The sequence below is a fragment of the Pituophis catenifer genome, unplaced genomic scaffold, assembly GCF_029215685.1.
Source record: "Pituophis catenifer annectens isolate HBS135680 unplaced genomic scaffold, rPitCat1.0.hap2 SCAF_7, whole genome shotgun sequence".
NCBI lineage: Eukaryota > Metazoa > Chordata > Lepidosauria > Squamata > Colubridae > Pituophis > Pituophis catenifer.
In genome coordinates this window covers 86,311,442-86,338,711 of record NW_027256887.1, presented here as the reverse complement: position 1 = coordinate 86,338,711, position 27,270 = coordinate 86,311,442, and the positions used below count along the sequence as shown (strand labels likewise).

General features: G+C 45.1%; 1 protein-coding gene across 1 annotated transcript in view; it reads right to left on the bottom strand.

The window, feature by feature from the left end:
* Nucleotides 1-27,270, bottom strand: part of PRKCQ (protein kinase C theta) — a 61,127-nt gene that overhangs the window by 2,443 nt on the left and 31,414 nt on the right. The window contains exons 5-17 of the mRNA XM_070947975.1: nt 26,532-26,694; nt 21,064-21,095; nt 18,397-18,482; nt 17,124-17,253; nt 15,495-15,604; nt 12,972-13,080; nt 11,116-11,276; nt 9,793-9,966; nt 8,274-8,365; nt 7,234-7,296; nt 3,838-3,976; nt 2,697-2,885; nt 1,075-1,203 (exon numbers count right to left, since the gene is read on the bottom strand). Of these exons, the coding sequence (XP_070804076.1) occupies nt 1,075-1,203; nt 2,697-2,885; nt 3,838-3,976; nt 7,234-7,296; nt 8,274-8,365; nt 9,793-9,966; nt 11,116-11,276; nt 12,972-13,080; nt 15,495-15,604; nt 17,124-17,253; nt 18,397-18,482; nt 21,064-21,095; nt 26,532-26,694 (1,577 nt within the window). The remainder of the gene's footprint in view (nt 1-1,074; nt 1,204-2,696; nt 2,886-3,837; nt 3,977-7,233; nt 7,297-8,273; nt 8,366-9,792; nt 9,967-11,115; nt 11,277-12,971; nt 13,081-15,494; nt 15,605-17,123; nt 17,254-18,396; nt 18,483-21,063; nt 21,096-26,531; nt 26,695-27,270) is intronic.

Here is a 27,270-nt window from a genome sequence, read left to right as displayed (position 1 = left end):
AATTGCGTTTTAAATTTGGAATTCTTAAATTGTTGGGTTTTTTAGTTAATTGGCCTTAAATGTAATAGTTTTAATAATTTTTTAAATTTAAATTGTGATATTTGCATTGTGTTTTTACCTGGCTGTACACCGCCCCGAGTCCTTCGGGAGAGGGGCGGTATAGAAATAAAATTATCCTTATCCTTATCCTTAACGACTGTGGCAAGAAAGTTCGGAAAGCAGTGAACAAATGTCTCGCTTAACCACAGAAACGTTGGGCTCCAATGTGGTCATACATCGAGAACTGCCTGTATTTTTTTTCAGTGCTGTTGTAATTAAATGCAGGGACGTAAGTCGAGGACTACGTGTAAATGGGGGGAATGCTATCTGAATGGAATAAAGCAGGGGTGAAATGCTCCCGTTTCGGACCGGATCGCCCGATCCGGTAGCGATGGAGGCGGGTGGTTTGGAGAACCGGTAGCAAAAATCCCTGCCCCCCCACATGCCCAGCTGAGCCACACGATCATCAGAGGCTTTTTTTTAACTTTTAAAAGCATTTTTTCTACAATCTCTTCTGACGAAAAAATGCTTTTAAAAGTTAAAAAAAAAAGCCTCTGATGATCACGTGGCTCAGCTGGGATCGTCAGAGGCTTTTTTTTCTGCAACCTCTTGGCCGAAGAGGTGGTAAAAAACATTGCTTTGAAAAGTTTCTGACGATCCCAGCTGAGTTGCCTGATCATCAGAGAGGCTTTTCAAAGCATTAGTTTAGTTTAGTTTAGTTTATTTGATTTGTATACCGCCCTACTCCCGAAGGACTCAGGGCGGTGAACAGCCAAGCAATAAAATACATAAATACAAAAATTTAAAAAACCAGTTAGAAAAAATGCTTTGAAAAGTTTTTTTTAAAAAAAAGTTGGCCATGCCCACCCAGTCACATTAACCCCCCCCCCCACCAAGCCACGCCCACAGAACCGGTAGTAACAAATTTTACATTTCACCCCTGGAATAAACGCACAAAAAAAATTAAAATTAAATTAACTGTGGCTTCAGGAAGTTATTCAGAGAAATTAAGAGAGTCAAAGGAACAATTCTCACCACGATAGGCTTGAAAGGCGGGTCAATCTCTTTTCTTTCCAAAGCTTCCCAAGTGATATCTTGAAAGAAGGCATGCTGTCGAATATTCCCTTGGGTTCCCAACCGCCTCTCCGGTTCTCTAACGAAAAGCTACAAATCAAAAGATCGAAGCGTTAAGAAAATGGATAAAAGGTACGTGAAACATTTGCTCCCTCACTAGCAAATGGTTTTAAAGAACGAGAAAACCTTCTCTTTAGAACTTAAGGTAAAGAATTTAGGTAGTCCTCGACTTATGACCATAATGGAACCTTCCACCATGGTCGTAAGGGGTGATAGTTGTTAAAAAAAAATAAAAATGGGCCAGTCACATGATCAATCTCATATTAAAACCTTTTTTTAAAAATGGTGGTCGTTAAGCCAATCCCACAGTTGTTAAAACAGGGCACTGTTTTCCTGAAAACTGGAAGTACAGGTAGTTCTCGACTTATGACTTACGACTACAATTGAGCCCAAAATTTCTATTCTGAAACGAGACATTTGTTAAGTCTGATGAGGTGGGCAGGGTAAGCAAGCAGCAACCGGGCCGGGGACCAGTTCAGGGGCATGGCCAGCCAATGTTATTACCGGTTCTCCGAACTACTACAAATTTTTACTACCGGTTCTTGCGAACCAGGAGCAACCCACCACTGACCTACAAGGTCCCTTCCAATTCTGTTAATCTGTATCTGGAGAATAGCTTGACTCCCTCTTCTTTGTGGCAGTCCCTCAAAATTTGAAACTCTGCTGTCATGTCTCCCCTAGTCCTTCTTTTCATTAAACTGGACATACCCAGTTCTGTTCTGTCCCTGTCCCACACGCACACACACCAACAGACGTCCAAGAGTTAAAGACTAAACCAGCCGGCAAAATCCTTTTCCTTATGATAACGGAACTTGGCAACAACCTAGTGGCTGCCTGCCAAGAGTTTATTACTTATGAAGAGGAGAGATAACTTCTCCCCGCTTCTGGTACATCAAAAGAAACAGCTCAATAATTACGGAGTCAATCAAGTCCAGAGATAATCCAGCAAAGTCTATAGCAAAAGTCCGGCAATGCAGAATGGCGTGGAAGCTTTCAGCTTTGTTCGTCACAAGGTTTGACTGGCCACCACGCTCCCTTTTATACCCTGTGGGGTGTGGTCCAGTGACTCAGACTAATCTCGGGCACGCCTTTTCTTCTGTTGCACGCGCTTATCTCTGCGACACTGGCGTGGATCCAGCCAAGACTCATTACTCTCATCACTGTCCACCTGTGGCTGCGTGGACATGCTTGGCCCCGGCCCTATCTCTTGCCCTTCGGCGGACACCGAAGGCATTGCCAAAGAGGAGGGTCCTGGAGAGGGAGGCCTTGCCAACTCCTCTCTTTCACTCTCGGAGTCCTCTCCTGCCGATGACACAGGCTCAGGTAACGGAGCCACAACAAGTTCCTGCAACCGTTCTTCATAGGTTTTAGCCTCCAGTCCCCTAATCACTTTTGTTGCTCTTCTCTGCACTCTTTCTAGAGTCTCCACATCTTTTTTACATCATGGCAACCAAAACTGGATGGATGGGATATTCAAACTGGAAACACCCCCGTTCTGGTATAATGGAATCTCCCAACCTCACCTTTACTAAGAGGTCCCTTGCAATCTTGTCAAGCCAGCGGGGGTAGAATGGGCTGTCCATGCGGATGGACTGGAAGAGCTGTTCTTCATCCTGGCCATGGAAGGGGGACTGGCCAATCAGCATCTCGTACAGAAGGACCCCGAAGGACCACCAATCAACCGCCATGTTGTATTTCTGCCCAAGAAGAATCTGCCAATGGGAAAGAGAAGGGAGAGTTGAAAAACAAACAAAAGGAAGCTTAAAGAAGGACGGTAGTCCTCGACATATGGCCACAACTGGGCTTCATATTGCTGCAGCTAAGCAAGACAGTTACTAAGTGAATTTTGTCCCCTTTCATGACCTTTCTTGTGATCGTTGTTAAGTGAGCCTGGTTAGGTGGCTCAGTGGCTCAGCCGAAGAGGTTGTAGAAAAAATGGTTTTAAAAGTTTAAAAAAAAAAAAGTTGGCCACGCCCACTCAGTCATATTACCCCTCCCCAAGCCACGCCCACAGAACCGGTAGTAACAAATTTTACATTTCACCACTGGCCCTCTACCATTCTAGACAAATTGTTGTCCAATCTCCTCTTAAAAACCTCCAATGTTGGAGCATTTATAACTTCTGGAGGCAAGTGGTTCCACCGATTCTAACTGTGTAGGAAATTTCTCCTTAGTTCTAGGTTGCTTCTCTCCTTGATTAGTCTCCATCCATTGATTCTTGTCCTGCCTTCTGGTGCTTTGGAGAATAGCTTGGCTCCCTCTTCTTTGTGGCAGCCCCTCAAATATTGGAACTCTGCTATCATGTCACCCGGGAGTGGGATTCAGCCGGTTCGGACTGGTTCAGGTGAACCGGTAGCTCCGACGATCAGGTGGGTGCACCCACCCGCCTCTGCTCTTTACTTACCTTTACCCTCTCAGCTGATTCACGTGGCAGAATGGACTGCCGTGCCTCAGCTATGCTACTCCCCAGAAGTAACATGGAAGGTTAGTTTTGATAAAACTGCACACATGATCACCGAACCGGTTGTTAACCCGGCAGGATCCCACCACTGATGTCACCGTTGGTCCTTCTGTTCACTAGACTAGACGTGCCCAATTCCAGCAACCATTCTTTATACTGTATGTTCTTTTATTTTGGAGAAACAAAGGTCCACGCCCACCTACCTCAGGGGCAATATAATCCGGCGTCCCACAGAAGGTGCTCGTTTTAGCGTTGCCTAACATGTTCTCTTTGCACATGCCAAAGTCAGCAATCTTGATGTGGCCTTCTTTGTCAAGGAGAACGTTATCAAGCTTGAGGTCTCTGAAAGAGGATGAAGGGTTAGCTCTGTTCCTTCAAAAGTCCCTTTTTTAGTCTTCTCCAATCTTCCAATCCATTGTGGCTGCCATTCCCTGCTCCTAAAATCGATTTATTTATTTAATTTATATCCTACCTTTATTTGCTTTTTTGCAAGTAGAGCGATATCTCGGTACTCATTGTTAATGCTTCCGGGAGGCACCAAAAACTATGTGTACCAAACAAATTATTCCCATAAGGAATAATGTAGTGAGTCACAAGGCAGCCAACACCGACAAGTTGTAGTGCCAACTCACAAAGCATCCCTGGCCTGCTCTCGAGTTGCCATGGCAAGGGGAATGGGAAAAGGAGAAGCAGCACGGCAGCCAAAAAACAAAAGCACATTCCAGACATATCTTTTCCAAGGCTGTCTCCAAGGGTTACCCACAGTAGCTGGAGGGGAGTGATCTCTACAACCTGAGAAATTGCTTCTTTGGTGAAGGTGACTGATGACACATCCTGGGCGGAGGGGGGAATCAGGGTCATGCCTGGGTCATAAATTACTTGGGGCCAGAGTTGGCTTCACTTGGAATGTGCTGACGTGAAGCGCCTAATAAATAACTGGATTTCTTTTGAAGCTTGGCTCGAGGCTCATGATTCATGATCCTGCACGAGCTGCACTGGCTCCCGGTGGTCTTCCGGGTGCACTTCAAGGTGTTGGTGACCATGGCTTAGGGCCGGGGTATCTACGAGACCGCCTTCTGCCACCAATAGCCTCCCACCGGCCAGTACGCTCGCACAGAGAGGGCCTCCTCTGGATGCCGTCCGCCAGACAATGTCGGCTGGCAACCCCCAGGGGGAGAGCCTTCTCTGTGGCAGCGCCCGCCCTCTGGAACAACCTCCCCCCAGAGATACGCACAATACCAGACCTCCGGACTTTTCGTTGGGCCCTGAAAACTTATTTATTTCACCTAGCTGGGCTGGCTTGATCCCACTGTTTTCGGTTAAATTGAATTGATTTTAATTGGGTTGTTTTAAATTGTGGCCAAAAATATTTAATTATTTTTTAAACTGTTTTTAAATTTTGTATGTTCTGTTTTATTTTGGCTGTTCACCGCCCTGAGTCCTGTTGGAGAAGGGCGGTATACAAATTAAAACAAATAAACGAGATAGAAGAAGTATTAGGACTACAGGTTGCCAAAAAAATTAAATACTTAGGAATTTGGATTACATCAAGATGTTCGACTCTGAAAGACGATAACTATATTCCCCTAATTAGAAAAATAAAACAAGACCTAGATAACTGGAAAAAAATAAGATTATCACTTTTGGGCAAGATAGCCACAATTAAGATGAACATCCTCCCCAGAATATTATTTCTATTCCAAAATATACCAATAAATTTAGATAAAAAATTCTTTCTAGAATTAGACAAAATCATTAGAGAATTTATATGGGAGGGGAAAAAAAACGAGATTTTCCATTAAAATTTTAAGAGGCAAAAGAGATATAGGTGGATTTGGACTCCCGGATTGGGAAACATACTATAGGTCAGCCAAGCTAGTTTGGATAAGAGATTGGATCACCCTGGAAAATGCGAGAATTCTTACTCTAGAAGGCCATGACTTGCAAAAAGGCTGGCACGCCCACATCTGGGAAATGGAGAAGAAAAAGAAGACATATTTCCATAGACATAAAATTAGAGATTCCTTGATACAAACATGGACCCAGATCAGACAAAAACACTACAAGAAAATCCCAAATTGGCTCTCAACGATGGAGGCCCTGACTCACCCAAATAGGTGGGAGAGGGAGAAAATGGCCAGATATAAAGATATTCTAGACGAAGGAGGGAGGCTTAAACCAAATGATACCTTACGAGAGCAAGGAATAACTTTAGATTGGTGGACCTACTCACAAGTAAAATCCAGATATCAGAGGGACAAAGAACAATACGGTCTAGAACCGGGACCAAATGGATTGGATAAAATCCTGATGGGAACAAATAAAAAGATTCTGGCAAAATTATACAATTATTTGTTAAGCGATGAGAAGTTTGAAGATGTTACAAAGAATCAAATAATTGCATGGGAGAAAAATATAGGGTGCAATATAAATTTTGGGGAATGGGAGGAGGCATGGAATAGAAATCTTAAATTGACTAGAGCGGTGGCATATAAGGAAAATCATTACAAAATGTTTCATAGGTGGTACCTAGCCCCGGCCAGACTAGCGAAGATATATCCCAATATACATCCCAATTGTTGGAAATGCGGCCATGGCCAAGGCACCTTCTTTCACTTGTGGTGGACATGCCCGGAAGCGAAAGGATATTGAACTAACACCAGAGATTTTCCTCCTGGGAATAATAAAGAAGCCATATAGAAAGGAAATGACACATTTAATGATCCATATAATTACAGCCGCTAGATTGGCATACGCACAGTATTGGAAAGAGAAAATTCAACCACCAGAAGAGCTTATAATTAAGAAAATACTCGAGTGCGCAGAGATGACTAAATTAACTTATGAATTAAATGATGAAAAGTCAGTACACTATATGGTGTGGGAAAGGTGGTACAAGTGGTTGCATGATAAAATGGAAGAAAGATCAAAGGTGTGTTAAATATTGGTTAAAAGTGAGTCAAAATATCAACAAGTATTATTTATGTAAATAGTTAAAACACTGCATATCCGATACAAATTGAAAATGTTTATTATATTTATGTGTTCTACGTTATTGTTTGAATGATTGTTTGTTTGTTTGTTTGTTTGTTTTTATTTATTTATTTCCTTTTTGTTCTGTAAAAAATCTCAATAAAGTCTATTAAAAAAAATAAATAAAACAAATAAATAAATAAATAAATAGGGCATCCATCGGAACCCTGACATGTAGCTTGTGCGTTGAGTACGAATCAAACAATGAGTACCTGGACAAAATTTTTGCATCAAAATTCATTGAGTACCAAATTTGATGACTTCAAAGCAGTTAAGTACCAAGGTATCACTGTAACTCAAGGTGGAGAACATACAGAATACAGGTAACCCTTAACTTAAAACTATTCATTTAATGACCAAAGTTGCAACGTCCACTGAAAAAAGTGACTTATGGCTGTTTTTCACACTTACGACTGCTGCAGCATCCCCCCTCCATGGTCATGTGATCCAAATTTGGGCAACAATGAGGAGAACTGGCACAGAACCCTCAAAGTTCTCTGTACGCTGATCTTTTATTTGGAACTGGCAAAATTTCAGGATTTAAAGAAAATAATAATAATCCCTACCTGTATATGATGCCTTTGGAATGAAGGAACTGAAGCCCACAAATAATTTCAGCAGCATAGAACCTATAAAATGTGGAAACATTCCTTTTATCACAACAAGAACCAAAGAAGAATCTTTCTGGCTGGCTCAGGTGAGGCGAACAATGATATTTCATTATAATTATTAATAATAAGGTTTGTTGTCGTTTCTATTTGTCTACTCAATCGAATAATGAAAGCACAGAATAGAAATAGGTACATCAAAAGGTCAAGATGGAGATGTTGTGGTCCAGCGGCAGCCTGCGGAGCTGGCAGCAGAGTCGGACGGTGAGGAGGCTGAGGAGGAACATGGGCCAGTCCTGGAGTCTGGGAAAGGCTCGGACGAGGGCTCTGCGTCAGAGGCAGAGACAGGGACAGGGTCACCTGGGAGTTATGTGCTGATTCCTGAGCCTCCAGAGTGTGACGTCAGCGAGGCAGAGGAATAGGGGGAGCCTGTTCCCAGTGCGCGCATGCGCAGAGCTGCCAGAAGGCAAGAACAGTTAAGACAAAAGGGGCGACTTGGGAGTAAGGCTTGGAGATGATTGGACCCTCCCATAAGACATAACGGAGGAGCAAAGGCACGTGAGCCTTTGCAGGAAGCAACCTTGTTCGTTCTAGTCGGTTTAAATTCCGAAGCTCCGTTTTGACTCTGTGCTCCATGTGGACCTCGCAGAGCTAACTGGCAATTAGATCTTTGGCAGTGTGTCAAGGGAGATAAAGGTGGGTGCTTATCAGCCTTATCCCAAAGGACTGTGGCAGACGCCTATCGGACTCTTTACAAACTATTTGTGACTCATCACGGGCTGTGGATGAACAGAATTCACAGCCGTTGAAATAATAAGAGGGTTTTTGGGACTAATTGTGTGCTTTTTACTGTCTCAGGAAGCCTAGGTCAGAACAGGAGGTTATAGTTACAGGCACACAGCTTAGTGTGCTGTCAGTCTATTCAGAATTTATTGTGTAAATAAATTTATGCTGGTTGATTGCTTCTGTTCCATCAAGTCAAGCCAGGCCCACCTCACCTTGCTCGGTCCATTTCAAATTTGTGGCAGTTCTGAATATGGAACATGAGGTCTCCTCCGTTGAGGTACTCCATTACAAAGAACAGGTTCTCCTAGCAAGGGGCAAAAGAATGACCATTAGTATTTGGGCAAAAGCTCTAGTGCAGTGGTCACCAACTGGTGGTCCGTGGACCACTGATGGTCCACGAGAAAATTTTGGTGGTCCGCAGAAAAATTATTTGCATTTTTTATATTCCACGAAATCAGGAGTCCTCAAACAGAGGCGGATACGTGCAATGAACGCTTGTGCTGCTGCAGAGAGTCTCCCCCTTCGGGGTCTTTTTGTGTGGGTCGGAGGGGGGCAGAAATTCCAACTTGGGGTCTGCTTCGGCCTCCTGGTGTGGGGTTTTGGGCAAAGGCTGGAGGGAAGTGCCTTGTTATGGCTCCGATCACCGAGCCTGTGTTATCAGCAGGAGAGGACTCCAAGAGTGGAGGAGAGGAGTTGGCAAGGCCTCCCTCTCCAGGACCCTCCTCTCTGGCAACGCCTCCGGTGTCCTCCAAAGGCCAAGAGATAGGCCCGGGGCCAAGCACTTCCACGCAGCCGCAGGTGGACAGTGATGATGATGATGAGTCTTGGCTGGACCCTCGACAGAATCGCAGAGATAAGCGCGCGCAGCAGAGGAAGAGGCGTGCCAGGGATTAGGCTGAGTCACTGGCCACACCCCACAGGGTATAAAAGGGGGTGTGGTGGCTGTGACGAGCAAAAACTGATATTGAACAAACCTCTCTGCATTGCTGGACTTTTTGAATATTCTCTTATCTCTTGTGTGTTGGCTTTGAAAAACACTCCCTTCGTAAGTAAGACTCTTGGCAGCCAGCCACTGGGTTGCTGCCAATTCTGCTCTTAGAGAAACCTTTGTCGGCTGGTTTATTTCACTATTGACTGTCTGTGGGGGTGCGTGTGTGAGACGGGGACAGAACATGCCTCTGATGGCGAAGAGCCAGAGGGCCTTGTCCAGTGGGACTGCATCATGGCCTGGAACTGGCTGACAATCTCAGCCCGCTGAGCCTCCAGGCACCAGTACCTGGCCTTGCACCCCTGCAGGTGTTCCCTCTGCTTGGAAAGCCTATGCTCCTAGTCCTCAGTGAGGTGCTTCTACTGAGCCTCCTTCTTGGTCAGATCCAATTTGAACTGAGCTGTTTTGTCAACTCTTTCTTGTGGTGGCTGCTTAGCTCCAACAACTGCTTCCTGTTGGGGCGCTAAGGAGCCCGGGCGGGGAGGCGAGGAGTTGCTAGGAGGGGAGGGGTGAATAGACATGTGAATGTGAGTGACATCGAGTTGGCCACACCCACCCAGTCACATGACCATCTAGCCACGTCCACCCAGCCGGTCATTAGGCAGATCATCTTAGCGGCCCAAAGGATTTAAAATTATGAATTTAGTGGTCCCTGAGGTCCGAAAGGTTGGTGACCCCTGCTCTAGTGGTAGTAACTGCGTGATTTGGACGAAGTGGTTGATTGATTAATGTCTCTTTTTAACCTTAGTTTGGAAAGTACAGAAGACGTGGGTGAGAAATGGGTGCTCCCAAGCCAGCGAGAGGACACGCTTCTCCACCATGGTGCATTCCACGTCGTCGTCCATCAGAACCACCTCCTTCTTCAGGGCTTTCATGGCGAAAAACTGGTTCGTGGTTTTGAGTTCGACAAGGAAAACCTGGAGCGAAAAAAAATAATCACCAAGGAGCCGCTTAGACGGGCAAAGTCACAAACGTAGGAAGATAATTCACGCACACACGGGCCTGAGGGCTTTGTATATCAGTTTGCAATCCGTTGTGGATCTGAACGGGCCCTCAGGTTAGGTCTACAGGTAGTCCTCGACTTACAACCGTTCATTTTAGTGACCATTGGAAATTATAACGGCACTGGGAAAAAGTGACTTAGGAACACTTTTCACGTGACCGTTGCAGCGTTCCCCCGTGGTCACGTGATTAAAATTAGGATGCAACTGTAAACAGACTCATATTTATGACGGTTGCAGTGTCCCCTTTTGCGACTTTCTGTCAAGCTAAGTCAACGGGGAAGCCAGATTCACTTAACAACCATCACACTATGATGGTCGTGTCCCTGACGACACAGATAAACCTCCAAGTGGTCTCAATGACTCTCTAAAAGGATGCAAATGACCAGCTGTCTGCAAGGAGCATCAATCCTTCCATTCCCCACCATCCAGTCAGAGCTGAAGAAGCTTCTTGGATGAGAAGCGAAACGTCTTCAAAGAAAAAAACAGGAAAGTCCAGTTGCCACCTGAAAAAGCACCTTTGGGACAACCATGACCTGGATGATGACTGAGAATCTCTTCAGACTTTTAACCATCACACTATCTTAAGAACTGCAGTGATTCACTTAATAACCGTGGCCAGAAAAGTCGTAAAATGGGGCAAAACTCAGTTAATAACTCTCTCTCTTAGCAATAGAAATGTTGGGCTCCATTGTATTTGTAAGTCGAGGACTATCTATATTTAGCAGCAGAATCAAATTATTTCTGGGCCAGGAATAGTTTGAAATCATGGCAAAAGTGGACTTTTTGTATACTTCACCTCAACTCTGAGCTTATGAGGGAGCTGGCTTCCCATTGGCAGGAAATTTGGCTTCGCCTGTCTTCCTGGCTCTTGTTTCAGAGGGTCTTTTCAATATAACAGAGGAATGGTGGCTTAGCAGCTCTGCAGCTACCCCTTCATACTAGTAGCAAGAGTGAAGGAAATGAGGATTTTGGAGTGGAAAGGACAGAACTATGAAAATGACTACACACTTCCTGCTGCGTAATTTAAAAATCAAGTTTTTTTTCTCCTCGCCATCACCTTACCTTGCCAAAACTTCCTTTCCCCAGTATTCTGTGCAAGTAAAAATCATCGATGGTCAATTTTGGCAATTCTACTTGAATGTCTTTCCTCAGTTCCAGTTCCACCGGAGAATCAGAAACCGGGATGTCATCTGCTGGGGATTCCCAAGAAATTCCTTGTGGTTCTATAAAAAATTCCAGGGCATTCGTGTTGAAATATATTCATTAAAAAAAAAAATTCATTCCATCCTTTAAGGCAGAATAATACAACATGACACTACACAAGGAATCTCCAGACTTTAAGAGTTGTGGTGGACTTCAACTTCGGAGGTTGTTGCAGCACACGCAATCAGACACAATTAAATAATTCTGCAGGATTCAACTACATAAGAAAATGTCTTTATATACAATACCATTGTAGGTTTTTTCACGTTGTAGAGAAGAGAAATAGCAAGTACAAACCAGTGATAGGTTTCAAAATTTTTTACTACCGGTTCTGTGGGTGTGGCTGGGTGGGAGTGGCATGGCTTGGTAGGCGTGGCAGGGGAAGGATACTGTAAAATCTCCATTCCGCCCCCAATCCAGGGGAAGGGTACTGCAAAATCCCCATTTCCTCCTGATCAGCTGGGACTTGGGAGGCAGAGAATAGATGGGGGTGGGGCCAGTTAGAATATTTACTACTGGTTCTTTGAATTACTCAAAATTTCCGCTACCGGTTCTCCAGAACTGGTCAGACCTGCTGAAACCCATCTCTGGAAAAAACACAGCACAAAATGGAGGAGGCAAAATGGAGAAGCTACTGCCCTCAAGCTTATATACAGAACAGTTAAGCCACGCCCAGGCTCCAAACTGTCTCTTATGGCCCTATACAACAAATACTATGTTTCAGTTACCAAACAGCCCTCATTGGCTGACCTGTTGCTATGCCCTATTCCAGTTCATGAATATACTCTGACAAACTCCATGAATTCCTCAGTCTGTCATGCTGGTTTCTGGGCATGTGTGTGTGTGTCTGTGATTTAATTAAAGTCAACATATAGGTAGTCCTCGACTTACAACAGTTCATTTAGTGGCCATTCGAAGTTACAATACTGAAAAAAGTGACTTATGACCAATTTTTCACACTTACGACCGCTGCAACATCCCCGTAGCCATGCGATCAAAATTCAGACGCTTGGCAACAGACTCCTATTTATGACGGTCGCAGTGTCCCAGGGTCACTCATGTGATCCCCTTCCGACAAGCAAAGTCAATGGGGAAGCCAGATTCACTTAACAACCGTGTTACCGTACTAATTTAGGAATGGCAGTGATCCGCTTAACAAAGAGCCTTGGTAGTACCCTGTTATTAAGACCAGCTGCCTGCAATTACTACAGGTTCGAATCTCGCCAGGCTCAAGGTTGACTCAGCCTTCCATCCTTTCTAAGGTAGGTAAATTGAGGACCCAGTTTGTGGGGGCAATAAGCTGACTTTGTATAAAATATACAAAAGTATGAAGGCTATTGCTTAAGCCGCCCTGAATCTCCAGAGAAGGGCGGCATATAAATCAAATTAAAAAAAAAAAAAGGTCGTAAAATGGGGCAAACCTCACGGAGCAAATTTCTCACTTAGCAACAGAAACATTGGGCTCAATTGTGGTCGTAAGTTGAGGACTACCGGTATAGCCCAGAGGTAAGGAAAAATTCTACGAACTAGGACAGGAGTCGGCAACCTTAAACCCTCAACGAGCCACCAAGGTCCTAACCGGAAGCTCCTCTCAAAATTGTGGTGCTGACCAGCAACAGGGAGATGCAGCAGAGGGATGAAAGAGCCACATGTGGCTCCAGAGCCGCAGGTTTCTGACCCCTGAACTAGGAAAACGTATTAATAACATGAAATACCTTTTCTGCCTGTTGGGGGCACAGAAGGGCTAAGCGACTCCTCTTTCATACAGGAGATTTCAACCGGTCCTTCTCGTAAAATCCGCTCTGAATCACGCAGACTTCGGGCCTGAATCGACACAAAACAAACAAACAAACAAAAAAGAACACATCCATGCAACGTGTTGGGTGACCTCACATAGAGACAGGGCAGGAACGGATCTGAAGAACCTACCAATCAGCAAGCAAAGGATAAGAGAGGACATTTCTACCTTTTCATGCAACTCTTTTCATGCAACTCGATATAAAAAAAGATGTGTTATTCTATTCTATTCTATTCTATTTCTATTTCTATTCTATTCTATTCTATTCTATTCTATTCTATTCTATTCTATTTCTATTCTATTTCTATTTCTATTCTATTTCTATTTCTATTCTATTCTATTCTTATTCTATTCTATTCTATTCTATTTCTATTTCTATTCTATTTCTATTTCTATTTCTATTTCTATTTCTATTCTATTCTTATTCTATTCTATTTCTATTTCTATTTCTATTCTATTCTATTTCTATACTATTCTATTCTATTCTATTCTATTCTATTCTATTCTATTCTATTCTATTCTATTCTATTCTATTCTATTCTATTCTATTCTTGAACCCGTGCCCCCCAAAGAAAGACACCAATTTGCAAATTTGCATCCGTATGGAAGAAGAAGCTTGGGTTTTGCAAAAGGAATTGCACAGATTTGCCACTGCCCTGGAGTGGAACATTCCCCAAGATTTTTGGTTACAGGCAGTCCTTGAATTGCAACCGTTTGTTTAGTGACCATTTGAAGTTACAACGGCACTGGGGAAAAAAGTGACTTGTTTTGCACATTTATGACCTTTGCGGCACCGTTCCTACCGCTGTGTGATCAAAATTCAGATGCTTGGCCAGAGGCTCGTATTTATGACAATGTCATGTGACCCCCCTTTGCGACCCTCTGACAAACAAAGCCAAGAGGGAAGCTGGATTCACTTAACAACTGTGTTGCTAACTTAACAACTGCAGTGATTCACTTAACAGCTGTGGCTAGAAAGGGGCCAAACTCACTTTAACTGTTTCACATAACGACAGAAATTTTGGGCTCAAGGATTGACTGTTCCAGTTGTTCCTCACTACACCATTTGTGTATAAGACCATCCATTTCCTATCGCTGGAGTTACGGGAGGTAGCTATGACAGTGCCGTTAGATGAAAAAAAAAGGGAAATTTCTTTGGCGCAGTGGTGAGAATGCAGTATTGCTGGCTAATTCTGCCGACTGCCAGCAGTTCGATGATTCGGTGATTCTCACCGGCTCAAGGTTGACTCAGCCTTCCATCTTTCTGAGGTCAGTAAAATGAGGACCCAGATTGTTGGGGGCAAGAGGCTGGCTCTGTAAACCATTTAGAGAGGGCTGTAAAGCACTGTGAAGTGGTATATAAGTTTAAGTGCTATTGCTAAGTGCTAAGAAAGGAAGGGGAAAGAGGAAGGAAGGGAAGGAAGGGAAGGGAAGGGAAGGGAAGGGAAGGGAAGGGAAGGGAAGGAAGGAAGGAGGGAGGGAAATGAAAGGGATGGAAGAAGAGAAATAGTGGGAGGGAAGGAAGGAAGGAAGGTGAGAAGGAAGGAAGGAGGGAAGGAGGAAAGGAAGGAGAGGAAAGGGGAGGGAAAGAGGGAAGGAAGGAAGGAAGGAAGGAAGGAAGGAAGGAAGGAGAGGAGCGGGAAGGAAGGGAAGAAAGGAGAGGAAAAGAGAAGGAAGGAGAGGAAAAGGGAGGGAAGGAAGGAAGGAGAGGAAAAGGGACGGAAGGAAGGAAATGAGAGGGATGGAAGAAGAGAAATAGTGGGAGGGAGGGAGGGAAAGAAGGAAGGTGAGAAGGAAGGAAGGAGAGGAAAAGGGAGGGAAGGAAGGAGAGGAAAAGGGAGGGAAGGAAGGAAATGAGAGGGATGGAAGAAGAGAAATAGTGGGAGGGAGGGAGGGAAAGAAGGAAGATGAGAAGGAAGGAAGGAGAGGAAAAGGGAGGGAAGGAAGGAGAGGAGCAGGAAGGAAGGGGAGGAAGGAAGAAGAGGAAAAGGAAGGGGAGGGAGGGAGGGAAGGAAGGAAGGAAGGGCCCTGGCGGCACCGTAGTTAGAATGCAGTATTGCAGGCAAACTCTGCCCACTGCCAGTTTGATCCTGACAGCCTCAAGGTTGACTCAGCCTTTCCAAGGTCGGTAAAAAGAAAACCCAGATTGTGAGCGGTGATAGGCTGACTCTGTAAACCGCTTAGAGAGGGCTGTAAAGCAGGGTGAAGCAGCATATAAGTCTAAGTGCTACAGCTATTGCTATTGGACTTCAACTCCCAGGATTCCCTAGCCAAATGCTTTTGGGAGGGGGGCTCTGCTAGGGGAATCTGTTCTAGGCAGGACCAGGTTCAACCACGGAGAACTCACAGCGACCGTAAACAAAGATATATTCTCCATTCATTTCCCTCCCGTCCATCTTTCTTTACAAAAACAACCCTAAGGACGTCCCCCCTTACTCACTTGTTGCCTGCTCTCGATCAGCGCCAAGGCTTCTGCCATGAGTTTCTGGTTCACGCCGCAAAGATTCGCCACTTTGGTCTGGCACTTGTGATGGACGTTCATCGTGCAGGCTGCAAGGCAGAGACCAAGTCACCGGTCAGATCTCCAGCACAGTGGTGAAATCCAATTTTTTTTTACTACCGTTTCTGTGGGCGTGGCTTGGTGGGCGTGGCATGGCAGGGGAAGGATACTGCAAAATCTCCATTTCCTCCCCACTCCTGGGGGAAGGATACTGCAAAATCCCCATTCCCTCCCCACTCCTGGGGAAAGGATACTGCAAAATCCCCATTTCCACCCCACTTTGGGGCCAGCCAGAGGTGGTATTTGCCGGTTCTCTGAACTGCTCATAATTTCCGCTACCAGTTCTCCAGAACCTGTCAGAACCTGCTGGATTTCACCCCTGCTCCAGCAGCTTCGAAACTATTTGTGAGACGTGTGTGGTGTTCTTTTGCCCCAAACTGAAATTATTGCTTTAAATTTTTCTAACATTTTATTGCTAAATCGTTCACCGCCTTGATAGGACATAAACGGCAAAGATTGGATTGAGAGCAGAGGTGGGGTTTCAGCAGGTTCTGACCAGTTCTGGAGAACCGGTAGCGGAAATTTTGAGTAGTTCGGAGAACCGCTAGTAAAAATTCCGACTGGCCCCACCCGCACCTATTTTCTGCCTCCCAAGTCCCAGCTGATCGGGAGGAAATGGGGATTTTGCAGTAACCTATCCCTTGAAGTGGGGTGGGAATGGAGATTTTACAGTATCCTTCCCCTGCCACGTCCACCAAGCCACGCCCACAGAACTGATAGTAAAAAATTTTGAAACCCACCGATTGAGAGATGGGGAGGGGGAAAGGAGATGGGGAGGGAAAGGGGCTCCTGCAGTCAGCCCTCAACTTACAACAGTTTGTTTCGTGACCAAAGTTACGATGACACCGAAAAAAGGGACTTAAGAGCATTTTTCACACTTAACGACCGTTGCAGCATCCCTGGTCACGTGTTCAAAATTTGGACACTTGGCCACTGGCATGCACTTATGACGGTTGCAGTTTCCCCAGGGGGGTCAACCTTAAGAGGTTGCAGAAAAAAATGCTTTTAAAAGCCTCTGACGATCAGGCAACTCAGCTGGGATCGCCAGAGGCTTTTAAAGGCATTTTTTTTTCCTACAAACTCTTCGGCCGAAGAGGTTGCAGAAAAAAATGCTTTTAAAAGTAAAAAAAAAAAAGCCTCTGAGGAGGTCGGCGGGGTAAGTGAGCAGCGACCAGGCCAGGAACCGGTTCGGGGGCGTGGCCATCTGATGTTATTACTGGTTCTCCAAACTACTACAAATTTTTACTACCGGTTCTTGTGAACCGGTGCGAACCGGGAGCAACCCACCACTGAAGAAAGGTCGTAAAATGGGGTGAAACTGACTTAACCGACGTCTTACTCAGCAATAGAAATTTTGGAAATTGTGGTCCTAAGTCAAGGACTGTCTGTCCTCGACTTACAACCACAATTTCCAAAATTTATGTCGTAGAAATTTGTGTTCTGTCTGCAGTCTGGCTCCAATGTCATGCTGCAGATCCCCTGCTTATCTCCAAAGCGATCCCAACTCACCGTCGCATTTTAAGCCCTGCCGTGCGAGGCCCCAGAGCAGTGTTCCACAATGGTCACAGAAGGTGGGGCTTTTATAATTGTATACCTTGAAGCGATGGGGCATGTCGATCTTAAATCTTTCCTTGTGGATCTGGAAGAAAAAGAAGGGGAAATGAAGGTTAACACGTCCCCATAGCTTTGAACTGGTAGCTGTGATTTCACATTGTTGTATAACAGTCGTGGCCAAAGTTGTGGAAACCTTTTGGGAAAAGTGTATTTTTGAGGTTTGATGGCTAATAACACCACTTTTTTGGGGGAGTTTCAAGATCATCCTATTCCACTGCTGGAATGGCCTGGGAATAGCCCACACCTTAACCCAATTGAAAATCTATGGAGCCGACTAAAGAAACTTGTGAGTCAGAAGCGACCCAGCAATAAAACCCAGTTAATAGAAGCCATCATTCAATCAATCTTGGTTTCACATTAGAACAGCTGCAGAATTAAAAGACTTGGTTCACTCCATGGGAAGACCTTGTAAGGCCGTAATTCATGCTAAAGATTACCTAACTAAGTATTAACTGACATGGTGATCACTTTTGCATATCTCATTTTTTCTATGGTGATAATTTCTGTATTTCTCATTTTTTTCTACGTGTTTCGCTTTTCTTTTACTGTAACTGCTATTGTAATAGCAAATCCTTCATAAAAGTTATTGCATTACATTCTTGATTAAATTATTATTTTTTTTATTATTATTATTATTATTATTATTATTATTATTATTATTATTATTATTATTATTATTATTATTATTGCTTCATATGGCGTGCCAAGACAGACAAAATCAAATCAAGGATATCATAGCCAAGTTTAGTGCCTCTGGGTTGGGTAACTCCAGCTAAAGGTAAAAGTTCCCCTTGCACATATGTGGTCGTTGTTCCCAACTCTAGGGGGCTCACCTCCGTTTCAAAGCCGAAGAGCCAGCGCTGTCCAAAGACATCTCCGTGGTCATTTAGCCGGCATGACTCAATGCCAAAGGCGCACGGAATGCTGTTCCCTTCCCACCAAAGGTGGTCCCTATTTTTCTACTTGCATTTTTTACGCGCTTTCGAACTGCTAGGTTGGCAGAAGCTGGGACAAGTAACGGGAGCTCACCCTGTTACGCAGCACTAGGGATTCGAACCGCTGAACTGCCGACCTTTCGATTGACAAGCTCGGCATCTTAGCCACTGAGCCACCGCATCCCTTGGACTCTAGCGACCAAGTCACAAAAGTAACACAACCCCACACCTACCATAGTTTCTCTACTGTTAATAGCCGATCCGGTACACTTTGCGATGACTTTGTCAATACACTTCTTGTGAATCGCAGCATTGCATTCTGGGGGGGGAAAAAAAGAGATCGTTTTCACTAAAATAAAGTTTTACAGGGGACACAAAAAGACCACAATACAAATTATACTCTTTTACACACACGATTGGACAGAAATACAACAAGATGGGGCAAAGGAAAAAAATCAGTTTTGGTCCCAATCAGGAGTGGACAACTGGTTTTGGATAACAAATGCCAAGATGCCAGAGGAGTGAAATCCAGCAGGTTCTGACAGGTTCTGAAGAACCGGTAGCGGAAATTTTGAGCAGTTCGGAGAACTAGCAAATGCCACCTCTGGCTGGCCCCAGAGTAAGGAGGGAATGGGGATTTTGCAGTATCCTTCTCCTGCCACGCCCACCAAGCTACGCTCACAGAACCGGTAGTAAAAAAAAAATTGGATTTCACCACTGAGATGCCATCTAAAACAGGGGTCTCCCACCTTGGCAACTTTAAGACTTAAGGACTTCAACTCCCAGAGTTCCTCAGCCAGCAAAGATGGCTGAGGAACTCTGGGAGTTGAAGTCCACAAGTCTTAAAGTTGCCAAGGTGGGAGACCCCTGATCTAAAAATCAGGCAGAGCTCTTGATAGTGCCATCCTGATCTCTATCTTGACTTTTCTGATCATACCCAGCAGAATCCCTGGGTTGCCCAGGGGGCACTCAAGAGGAGGAACCATCAAAACAGTTTCTTTCCCCCTTCTTCTCTGAGATATTCATTCAAATCCTCCTTGATAATCGTTTGTCGGAAATAGCAGAGGGTTTCCTGCTTGAGTAGGGGGTTGGACTAGAAGATCTCCAAGGTCCCATCCATCTTTGTGTTATTCTGTGGTTCCCCCCCCCCCCAAGTTCGGCCTTGCATAAAAATTTGCCTCTAGAACTTCTGAAATTCAAACACCAGACGTGGGTAGGTAAAAATTTGGTGGGAATTTGGTGTTTGTGTGTTTGTTTCATTGTGGGTTTGTTTATGTGTGTATGTGTAAGATTCCCAGCCTCTCCAGTCTTAGGAGCAACCACTGAGGTTCTGGTTTTTTATTTATTTATTTATTTATTTATTTATTTATTTATTTATTTATTTATTTATTTATTTATTTATTTATTTATTTATTTGATTGATTTATATGCCGCCCTTCTCTGGAGACTCAGGGCGGCTTACAATGCCTTAAGCAATAGCCTTCATCCTTTTGTATATTTATACAAAGTCAGTTTATTGCCCCCACAAACTGGGTCCTCAATTTACCTACCTTAGAAAGGATGGAAGGCTGGGTCAACCTTGAGCCTGGCAAGATTCGAACTTACTTTAATTGCAGACAGCTGGTGTTAAATTACAGTGCCTTGTCTGCAGAGCTATCCAGGCTCCTTAAATTCCACCCACAATTTTCATTTTGATATGACGGAAGGATTACACGATTCCATCTTTACGGCTAAAGGTAATCCTGATATTGAATTAATTAATTGTGTCGGTTAAATCTAATTTTATTTTCATTCTTTTTGGGAGCGCAAATCCCAGCATGTACTCAAATAATGATCGTCCATCTGCAAAAAAAGGTTGAGTTATTCTAAACTTTGAGATGGTTCAGGTTTCTTTTCTTTTTTTTAATCAAGTTTTATTGGGGTTTCCCCCCCCCACATTCACCCACATATTTTTTGAACAGATAACTTATCTTATACAATTTATCAAATTCAAATACATTTTATTCTATTACAAATTTTGCCACAATTTTCTTTTTTCCCTTTTTTTTAATCATATTTCAATATTTCTTTGCTTACTTATATAAACAACATCTTCATTCGCCCTCAAATTCTAATTTTCCTGCTTATTCATATTTATTCTCTTTAATTTTTTAACCATTCATTCTTTATCTTAGTATATTTATATGTGTCCGGGGTTGCCTTTCTTCCATTTCATCTTTTTTGTTGTACAGCAATCTTTCTTCTCAATCCTGCCACCTCCCTCTCTTCTTTCCTTCTTACTTTCTTTTTCTCTCCTCTCCTGCTCCTCTCTACTTCCTCTTCCTTTCTCCTTCTCCTCCTTTCTTCCTCTCTGTCTAGCCCTCTCTCCTACTCTGATTTCCCCCCTCTTCCTTCTTCCCCTCTCTTCCATCCCTCTCTCTTCTCTTCTCCCCTTCTCTTACATCTCTCTACTCTCTATTCTTCTTTCCCCTGAGATGGTTCAGGTTTCTAAGGGCAGAAAACTCTGTATTTTGACCAACAGGGAAAACTGGAAGTTCCAATTCAATCATAATTTTTTTCCCCCTTGATTCTGGCTTTTTACTCTTGAGACTAATTTTTCTTCCTGAAGACCCTGAGAAAAACAGAAAACCTAAAATGTCTTATTTTCTTTCTCAGAGATAGACAATGATTTGGAAACATACTGGGTTGTGAGAAGGGTAAAAATATGAGCAGGATTGTAAGACTTTTTTAAAAACCCCACTTAAATATTTTTTTAAAACTGCATGTTTTGTTTCCATACAGATATTGTTATGATTATTTAATTACTCTTTCATTCTTAGGCTTTTCAGCAGAGTATTAAGTACTATTGCACAGTTATGACAACCATCAACATATAAATATAATAAACTGAAAGATCTTACGCCGGCACTGATAACCTTGCTTGTTAAGGCCCCTGGAATAAAATGGAAAAAAACACAGTATTAATATAAAACAGATTTGAAATCATGCCTGCATTTGAGAAAAATGACTTTTAAAAAATCAATAAGTGCAGCGATTCCTGTTCAGTCTTATTGAATTTAATTTATCAGATTAAAAAAATAAATATGATTCAAAGAATCAAAAGCAGCATCTGAAAAAGGCAGATTTATCCCAATCAGAAAAATAAAACTGAATCAAACCCGATTTTGATGATGCAGTTCAACTTTCTAAATCGAGTTGGCCCATCAGATTGGTTCAGATTAGGAACCCAAACTGGGTTGGATCAAATCTGGAACAAAGAAAGACTCCCAACTGACGTGTTTTTGACTGTCAAAGGGAATTAATCTGATTTTTCGAACTCAAAACCTTGGCTACTGGAATGTTAAGTCGGAAGCTGCAGAACTCAATCCTTGATCCCTGAAAAGTGATGCTATTGAGGTCTCAACTATGTAAAGCTCTTTGGGTTTGGGTGGGGATGACAATACTTCAACTCAACCCAAGTAAAACTAAGTCTCTATGGATGCATGGTTCTTCCAATGCTGGAGATTCTCCATCTGCTTCTCATATTTCTTCCTCCTACAGCAGTAGAAACGTTTGACCAATGGATCTTTAACAGCTCTGAAAAAGAAACTGCATATCTCAACCCCTGGTGAATCAAGTGATGATTTGAGGTCTCATCTTTGGGTCTGGGTGGGGATGAAGATGCTTCAACTCAACCCGAATAAGATTAAATATCTATGGATGTATGGTTAGGGTTAATGAATCAAAGCAGCTCTTTTGACCAAATGATCATAACAGCTCTTTGGACCAATGAATCATATCATATCATCTCATTCATTCATTCACCCGGGAGGGAGGGGGGGGGTTGTAAAAGCGGACCTGGGGGGGTCCAGATAGCAACCGAGCGGGATGATGGGTCGATTAGTTGCAGCAGGAGGGTCGCGAAAGGAAATTTAACCGGGAAGCAGGGGGATGACAGGAAGGGCTGTGAAATTGAAATAATGAGTGGGAGGGGCAGGTATGACGGACGCAGGGGGCCATATCAAGTGTCGGGGGTGCGCATACGCTGTTTACGAGCAATTGCGCACTCCGGCCCCCGATGCGTGACTCGTGTCCTGGGTTGTGTAGAGTCTCAGGCCCTGGGTCCGCGGCTGATGTTGTGTAATGCCAGGTCGGTGGTTAATAAAGCCCCCCTCATTTGTGATCTTATTTCGGAGGGGGGTGCGGACCTGGCAGGTATTACGGAGACCTGGTTGGGCCAGGAGGGGGGGGTCCCCCTCGTTGAGATGTGCCCACCAGGTTTCCGTGCATTTCATCAGCCAAGGGCCCAGGGGAGGGGTGGGGGAGTGGCAGTGATTGTGAGGGAAAGTCTTTGTCCGAGGGAGACCACTGTTCCTCAGATAGCCGGATGTGAGTCCCTCTGTGTGAAGTGGGGCCGTGGGGTGCAGATGGGTTTGCTGACTACGTACCTGGCTCCCTGCCACGTGGCAGCGACCCTGCCCGAGCTACTCGACGTCATTGCCGGGGTGGCGGTTGATACCCCCAGACTTATTGTCATGGGGGATTTCAACCTTCCATCCGCGGGTGAGGCGTCAGAGGTGGCTCGGGAGTTCATGGCTTCCATGACGGCCATGGACCTGACCCAGTTAGTTCAAGGCCCCACTCACATAGGGGGACACACTCTGGACCTGATTTTTGTCTCTGGTCAGTGGTTGAATGATCTTGGTAGAGGGGACCTAGATATTAAACCCTTGTCATGGACAGATCATTCGCTCCTCCAACTAGACTTTCCTACCGCCGCCCCCCGCCGCAGGGAGACGGAGCCAACTAGATGGTTCCGTCCCAGGCGCCTGATGGAACCCGAAAGGTTCCTGACGGAGCTTGGGCCGTGCCCTGAGACCCTAACACACGACTCGACTGAAGAGCTGGTGGCCGCCTGGGAAAGGGCGGCCGCTGGAGCTTTGGACCGCGTCGTGCCTTTGCGGCCTCTGACCCGATGCCGATCTCAACTGGCTCCTTGGTTTTCTGAGGAGCTGAGAGAGATGAAGCGTCGGAAAAGACGCCTAGAGAGCATTTGGAGGACTAGCCAATCCGATTCCGACCGGACACAGGTGAGGTCTTATATCAAGACCTACCTAGTGGCGATAAAAGCGGCAAAGTCTAACCACTTTTCCGCTCTTATCGCATCTGCAGAGAACCGCCCAGCCGCCTTGTTTAGGGTGACCCACTCCCTCCTCCGGGGGGGAGTGCGGGAAGATCCCTTGCAGGGTCGTGCTGAGGATTTTGTGCAATTCCTGCACGATAAAGTCGCTCGGATTCGGGATGGCTTGGACTCCGACTGGATGAGTCCACGGGAGGAGACGAGGGCAGGTCTTGAGAATGTTACCTGGGAGGAGTTTGATCCTGTGACTCCCGAGGATGTGGACAGGGTTCTGGGTAAGATTAGTGCCGCCACGTGTTTATTGGACCCGTGTCCCTCCTGGTTGGTGCTGGCCTCCCGGGAGGTTACACGAGGCTGGCTCCAGGGGATTATAAGTGCTTCTCTGAGTGAGGGTGCCTTTCCTGCCGCCTTGAAAGAGGCGGTAGTGAGGCCCCTCCTCAAGAAGCCTTCCCTGGACCCGGCTGAATTAGCCAACTATCGTCCAGTCTCCAACCTTCGTTTTGTGTCGAAGGTTGTTGAGAGCGTGGTGGCACGACAACTTCCCCGGCACCTGGATGAAGCTATCTATCTAGACCCGTACCAGTCGGGCTTCAGGCAGGGGTACAGCACTGAAACGGCATTGGTCGCGTTGGTGGATGATCTCTGGAGGGCTCGGGACAGGGGCTGCTCCTCTGTCCTAGTCCTATTAGACCTCTCGGCGGCTTTTGATACCATCGATCATGGTATCATGCTGCAGCGGTTGAGGGGGTTAGGAATAGGGGGCACCGTTTTGCGGTGGTTCTCCTCCTTCCTCTCCGACCGCTCGCAGTTTGTGTTGGCAGGGGGACAGAGGTCGACCTCGAGGCATCTCGCATGGGGAGTGCCGCAAGGGTCGGTCCTCTCGCCTCTCCTGTTCAACATTTATGTGAAGCCGCTGGGTGAGATCATCCGTGGTTTCGGGGTGAAGTGTCATCTGTACGCTGACGATACTCAGCTGTACATCTCCACCCCAGACCACCCCAACGATGCCCTTGATGTGATGTCCCGCTGCCTGGAGGCCGTGCGGGCCTGGATGGGGAGGAACAGGCTCAGACTCAACCCCTCCAAGACCGAGTGGCTGTGGCTTCCGGCGCCCCGATATAGTCAGCAGGTGCCATCGCTGACTATTGGGGGTGAATCTTTGCCCCCCACAGAGAGGGCTCGCAATCTGGGTGTCCTCCTGGACGCACGGCTGTCTTTAGAAGAGCACATGACGGCCGTGGCCAGGGGGGCCTTTTATCAGGTTCGCCTGATTCGCCAGTTGCAGCCCTTTCTGGATCGGGACGCCTTGCGCACGGTCACTCACGCCCTTGTCGCCTCCCGGTTGGACTATTGTAATGCTCTCTACATGGGGCTCCCCTTGAAGAGCACTCGGAGGCTCCAACTGGTCCAGAATGCGGCCCGCGCGGGTGGTTATGGGTGCAACTCGTTGCGCCCACGTGACACCCCTCCTGCGCGAGCTGCACTGGCTCCCAGTGGTCTTCTGGGTGCGATTCAAGGTGTTGGTTACCACCTTTAAAGCGCTCCATGGCATAGGACCCGGGTACCTTCGAGACCGACTTCTGCCACCAATAGCCTCCCACCGACCAGTCCGCTCCCACAGAGAGGGTCTCCTCCGGGTGCCATCAGCCAAGTTATGTCGGCTGGCGACACCCAGGGGGAGGACCTTCTCTGTGGGAGCCCCAGCCCTGTGGAATGAACTGCCCCCCGAAATACGAAAGATTTCCGACCTCCGGGTGTTTCGCTGCGCTCTGAAGACCCTGTTGTTCCGCCAGGCAGGGCTATTAACATAACGTTTTAAATTGGGGTATTTTAAATTTCTGGGATTTTAATTGGAGCCTAATTATTTAATGATTTTAAATTTTAAATTGTTGTTGTGTTTTTGTGTTTTTAAATAGGCTGTACACCGCCCTGAGTCCTTCGGGAGAAGGGCGGTATAGAAATAAAATTATTATTATTATTATTATTATTATTATTATTATTATTATTATTATTATTATTATTATTATTTATTTATTTATTTATTTATTTATTTATTTATTTATTTATTCAATTTCTATACTGCCCTTCTCCCAAAGGACTCAGGGCGGTGAACAGTTAAAATAACATACATATAAAATGTGAATATAAGATGATTAAGCCAATTTGGTTCATCGGTTAAGAATTTTCAGCATAAAGATTTAGAACAATTAGAAGAGATTTATGCCAGCCCGGCTCGGTGAAATAGAAAGGTCTTAAGTGCACGACGGAAAGTACGAAGATCTGGGATCATTCGTATCCCTGGGGGTAACCTGTTCCAAAGGGTAGGTGCCCCCACAGAAAAGGCTCTTTCTCTGGGAACCATCAGTTTTGACCAATGGATCATAACAGCTCTTTTGGTGTGGTGGCCTAGAGTTGGAGCTCTCGTTTCACAATCAGGAGGCTGTAAGTTCGATCCTAGGTAGAGGCAGATATTTCTCTCTCTGGGCACGATGAGAATATATCTGCTAAATATTACTCTGGACTGGCAACAGGAAGGGCATCCGGCCAGTAAATACTCAGCTCCATTCAGTTGCCCAGACTCCACCCTACAAGGGATTATGGGGTCATTAAATGGAGATGATCACAGCATCTCTTTGGACCAATGGATCATAGCATCTCTTTGGACCAATGGATCATAGCATCTCTTTGGACCAATGGATCATAGCATCTCTTTGGACCAATGGATCATAGCATCTCTTTGGACCAATGGATCATAGCAGAGGTGGGTTTCAGCAGGTTCTGACCAGTTCTGGAGAACCAGTAGCAGAAATTTTGAGAAGTTCAGAGAACCGGTAGTAAAAATTCTGACTGGCCCTGCCCCCATCTATTCTCTGCCTCCCAAGTCCCAGCTGATCAGGAGGAAATGGGGATTTTGCAGTAACCTTCCCCTGCATTGGGGACGGAATGGAGATTTTACAGTATCCTTCCCCTGTCATGCCCACCAAGAAATGGTAGTAAAAAAATTTGAAACCCACCACTGGATCATAGCATCTCTTTGGACCAATGGATCACAACAGCTCCTTTGATCAAAAAATCATAGCAGCTCTTTCAACCACTGGATCACAACAGCTGTTGGACCAATGGATCATAGCAGCTCTGGTGACCAGTGGATCGTAGCAGCTCTCCAGAGGAAGCATCTTCCCATCAGGAAAGAAAGTTGCATCCTATCCTTCACAGACCAACCCCAAAAGGAGCCCCTTGGACTCGTACCAGACAAATTCGTGGCAGACAGAACAGAAAGTGGGCTGGGGAAAGAAAGTGGCTGTAAACTCGTGGCACTTGACATTATGAATCTTCGCTTGCTTGATGGCTCCTCTCCGTTGATGCAGCGAGAAAAAACCCTCCTTTTCACAGTCGATAAACTCTGGATCATCTGAGTAAGACAGAAAACCAAGAAATCTGGTAGTCAGGCCATAAATGTAAATAAGTCATATTTAAAACAGTTCGAAAAAGTGTGAAGAAACACCCCAATTGATAAAAATAACCAGGCACACTTCCTAAAATCTTCAGAGCCCCTGTTACCATCAGAAGAATATTAGCGGTACTTATGTTATTTCTGGACTTCACCTGAAATGTGTTTGATGGGGAAGAGATTGTACTTTTCTTGGTCCCCACCCCCGATAAAAAAAATATTCCCGCTTGGGAAAAAACTAGCATGTTGAGAAGAAGGGATTTTGTTTAGATTGGGGCTTCATGAGCCGAATATTTTCACATGGGGTGCATTAAATACAATCTCCACAATCTAAAATGCTGACTTCATGAAGCAAAAAAAATGCAACCGTCTTCTGGATGTAGCCAGATAACAATTCCCATCATCTCGAATTGATTTTGCTGAGGCTGATGGGCATTGCAACTTAGAATTAAGGAGAAATTTCCTGACAGTTAGAACAATGAATCAGTGGAACAACTTGCCTCCAGAAGCTGCGAATGCTCCAACACTGGAAGTTTT